Source organism: Xyrauchen texanus, chromosome 33 (assembly GCF_025860055.1).
Source record: "Xyrauchen texanus isolate HMW12.3.18 chromosome 33, RBS_HiC_50CHRs, whole genome shotgun sequence".
Taxonomy (NCBI): domain Eukaryota; kingdom Metazoa; phylum Chordata; class Actinopteri; order Cypriniformes; family Catostomidae; genus Xyrauchen; species Xyrauchen texanus.
The window spans coordinates 858,507-862,963 of record NC_068308.1 but is presented as its reverse complement, the minus strand read 5'-3'; the positions used below and the strand labels follow the sequence as shown (position 1 = coordinate 862,963).

The following is a 4,457-nucleotide window of genomic DNA, read 5'->3' as shown; positions in this document are numbered from 1 at the left end:
CACACACACCACACACCACACACACCACACACACCACACACACCACACACACCACACACCACACACACCACACACACCACACACACCACACAACACACACACACACACCACACACCAGCTATTGGTGGAGAGGAGAGAGTCGAGTGATGTAGCCAATTAGTGGATGGGGATTATTAGGAGGCCATGATTGAGATGGGCCAATGGGGGGAATTTAGCCAGGACACCGGGGTTACACCCCTACTCTTTACGAGAAGTGCTCTAGGATTTTTATTTACCACAGAGAATCAGGGCCTCGGTTTAACATCTCATCTGAAGGACGGTGCTTTTTACAGTATAGTGTCCCTGTCAATATACTGGGGCACACACGAATAAAGCACACTCTGCTGCACATCTTGACCACATTACCAACTCGGGTGTGCATTATTTTTCAACAATTCAATGGTCTGTCATCAATTGTTCCTTACATAATTCACTGCAACTACAATACTATGAGAATGCGGAAAATGATTGACAGGCAGAAAGCGGCAGAGACCACGGTCACATATTTGTTTGTTGTTTACAAAGTCTAAAGCTGTCACAGAGACCGGTGAGATATGTCAGGACAATTACGTCATTCATATCTTTCAGGGAGTAGGGACATTTTTTGCATACCTTTCTATGAAAAAATCACTTCCAGCACCATTAAGTCATGGGGACATAAATGGCACCATTTCCAGAGAAACATAACTCTTGTAACGTGAATTCAATGAAATATTTGACAGTTTTAACAGCTTCCTCTCTTGTTTTCTAGTGGCGGTTTGAAGGAGAGTGATGTCATAATCAGCATTAATGGTCAGAGGATCACATCAGCCAGTGACGTGAGCGCAGCCATCAAGAGAGACGAGAGTTTGAGAACAGTGGTGCGACGCGGCAATGAAGACGTCATCCTCACCATCATACCTGAAGAGATTGACCCTTGACCTCCTTTCACCCTCTTGCTGACCCACGAGCTGGTTCTCAGACTTTAACTGAGTGTGTGTCGGGAGCCACACTCATACTAGAATCTGTAGTGAATACTTTCATCAAACCTGAATCGCTACCATTGTCGGCTGACAACAGGAAATGCTTTCTTTAATTACTTTTTCCCCAAACACTTTTACCTTTCCATTTATCTATCAATGTACATTGTACCATGTTTGAATGAGCACTTTATAAATAGATGTGAAATTTACAATTTAGTTCCAGCTAGTTAATTGAAACACCAAAATGTGTATTATATTTTCTCATGTATACATCAAGGCAAATATTGTCTGTATTCAGCTTCGACTATCCAAACTTTTACATTTACACTCAAATTTCACAATTGACATTTGTTCAAAAAGACTAGAGAATAAAACACAAAGGTCGGGTTCCGGAAGTAAACATCCCATAGAGAGATTGATTTCAATGATAATATATAAACCTTTTTTAAAGTATACCTTACATGAGCTCTGAGATTAAGAGATGATAAGAGAAGATGTGTCTGTTGAAGCCAAGTCAACTTTACTTTAAAAGAATCGTGTTTAATAGTTGCAAAAGTGTTTGAGGTTTTAAAGGAATATTCCGGCTTCAGTACGAAGTTAAGATCAGTCACTAAAATTTGTGGCATAATGTTGATTACCACAGAAAATTATTTCAACAATTAGAATATTAAAAAAAAACCCAAATGTGTGTTCCAGTGAGACACTTCCAATGGAAGTCAATGGGGTTTAATCTGTAAACATTAACATACTGTTTCAAAAGACACAAACAATATGTGTGTAAACATGATTTTACTGTCATTAAATCACTTACTAACCGCATCAGCGTGAAGATATAGCAGATTCATATTGTTTGTGTCTTTTGAAACAGATTAAACCCCATTGACTTCCATTGCAAGTGTCTCACTGGAACACACATTTGGGCTTTTTTAAAGAAAAGGAGGAACGAGTCCAAATTATTTTCTGTGTTAATATTATGACACAAATGCTGTCCATTGAACATAACTTGTACTGAACCCGGAATATTCCTTTAAATATATTGTTTTCAAAATTATAATCAGTGGCTATTAATCAGTAGTTTTTTTCGTAATCTGCTATGCTTAATGGGAGTGTTTTTCATTCCATCATAAAAGTACATTTACAGTCTTTTTGTTTTTAATTTTCACTTTTTATGGCTTCAGATCAAAGTTTGTAGTATTCTGATTCATCATGGAGTTTGTTGGTTTGGTTAATGCCTTATAATCATTGTTTTTAAATGCATTTGTATAAAATGAATGTGAAAAATACTTCTGGAACAAAGACTGGTGAAAACTGTCCAGTCACTGTTGTGCTCTGTTCTGGGCCATTAAAGGACATGGCTCTTGTGTTCTGAATATTATCTCTGACGGCCTTCTTTTCCTTAAATGTTTGTGTGTGTTGGACGGCAATTTCAGAAACGGAATTAAAGAAGGTTACTGTTTTTTAACTGTTTCAGTGTGTGACTTTACAAACATCAACATCTCATATATTTCTCATATAATCCTCAACAGGACCAGCACATTGGTGAGAAAAAACCTACTGGTGAAGGGATATGGGGGCAGTGAATGCCAGATTTTGTCTATTAAATGTGTTTGAATGTTTAATTGGGATTTTAATGGTGCCGTGTGGATTTGTTTTTTTTTAGATCTTTATGCATTCTTATGCAAATCTGTCATGTGTATAACTAAATGAATTTCAGTAGTTGATGCATAATGTGTCCATGGACGTGTTTTTAAATGATTTAAACAGCATTTCAATCATCCGATTAGATTTTACGGTTAGGGTCTTCAAAATTCTCTGATTTATCATTCTCCTCACTTTGGAGAACCTCTGAACGAGCCTTTAATGTAGTCTTAAATATACCATTTATGTACGTCAAAGAACTGAAAGACTGTTTTAGCACTTAGAATGTATGGAATTATGTGCAATTATGGCTACCTTATTATATGGACCACTATATGTTTGTCAACTGAGCCTCGTGTGGTGCAAATAATGTAAAAAAAAAAAAAAGGAGTTTGATATTTATGACAGCATGTATTGAAAATGTAAAACAAAATAGTAACAATTTCTATAAAGCCCATATTTATAATGCACTGTAAATGAATTATAAATGCATTATACTGCATTCATAATGTCTCATAATACACTTTATATTAAGTTATAACTTCTCATAAATAATTATAACTACAGTTATAATACATTATAAGACTTCCCGTATTCATAGTTATACCAAGCAACATCCAATTTTAACGCAGCAGAAGTTAAGACTTTATGACGTGATCATATTATAAGTGGTCATTGTTTACTTTAAATAAAGTTACAAAAGCAATATCTTCTTATAAACAGCCATAACATTGTAACATACAATACATTACAAGTCAAGCTTCTATAATGGAAGTTATTTATAAAACAAGTCTCCAAATAAGATCAAGATTATTGAATACTTCCAGTCTAGAATCAGTTTGATTTTGTTTTGTTTTTGTGTGTTAAAATACAATAAGACTGGCTCCATGTGTGATCAACATCAATATGTTTTTTTTATGGAAAGTGAGTTTATGATATATTTGAAAGTGTTCGTAATATCTCCAAATTTACATTGAATGTGAGTTATTTTGTATTTTGTGCATGTGTAATGTTTATAACTTCCAGCATGACTTGTTATGTCTTATAAACATCTATAAGATATTTATTAGTGGTTATAAGACATTGCTTTTGTCACTTTACTTAAAGAATACATATTATATCCATTACAAATATATAAAATACATTATAACTTCTGCAGATAAAATTGGATGTTGCTTGTGGTATAATGAATTATAATCTAAGGTATAACTTTGAATAGGTAATTATTATAATATATTATAATTGTGGTTACAATAATTTATAAGAAGTTATAACATATTATAAGGTGTATTATGAGACATTATTAATGCATTATAATGCCTTTACAATGAATTATAAATATGGGCTTCATAGAAAGTGTTACCAATTCAATAAACAAGTATTTGTGTACCTCATCAATCACATTAGTATGTTTAATCACACACTTACAATATAATTGGGACAAAATAATACATTATCTTTTCAAATAAATTTGAATCAGTGCTTGGATTTTGTTCATTTTGTGTTCAATTGTTCTAATCAGCTCTTTTTTTTCAAACGTTCAAAATGTTTTACGCTTCGTTAACCAGTTTGGGGGTATGGAAGCCGGTTTCCGCCACAGTTAAATAAAAAAAGGTGATTTTGTAAGTCAATATAATGAGATACTAAGTCATTATTATGAGAAACTTTCTCATAATAATGACTTAGTATCTCATAATAATGACTTAGTATCTCATAATAATGACTTAGTATCTCGTAATAATGACTTAGTATCTCGTAATAATGACTTAGTATCTCATAATAATGACTTAGTATCTCATAATAATGACTTAGTATCTC

General features: G+C 33.6%; 1 protein-coding gene across 1 annotated transcript in view; it reads left to right on the top strand.

Annotated features, from left to right (window-relative positions):
- The window catches only part of htra1b (HtrA serine peptidase 1b), a 102,196-nt gene extending 98,584 nt beyond the window's left edge, over positions 1–3,612 (top strand). Inside the window, exon 9 of the mRNA XM_052102785.1 lies at positions 791–3,612. Coding sequence (XP_051958745.1) covers positions 791–959 — 169 coding nt within the window. The 3' untranslated portion in view covers positions 960–3,612. The remainder of the gene's footprint in view (positions 1–790) is intronic.
- The last annotated feature ends 845 nt before the right edge of the window (positions 3,613–4,457 follow it).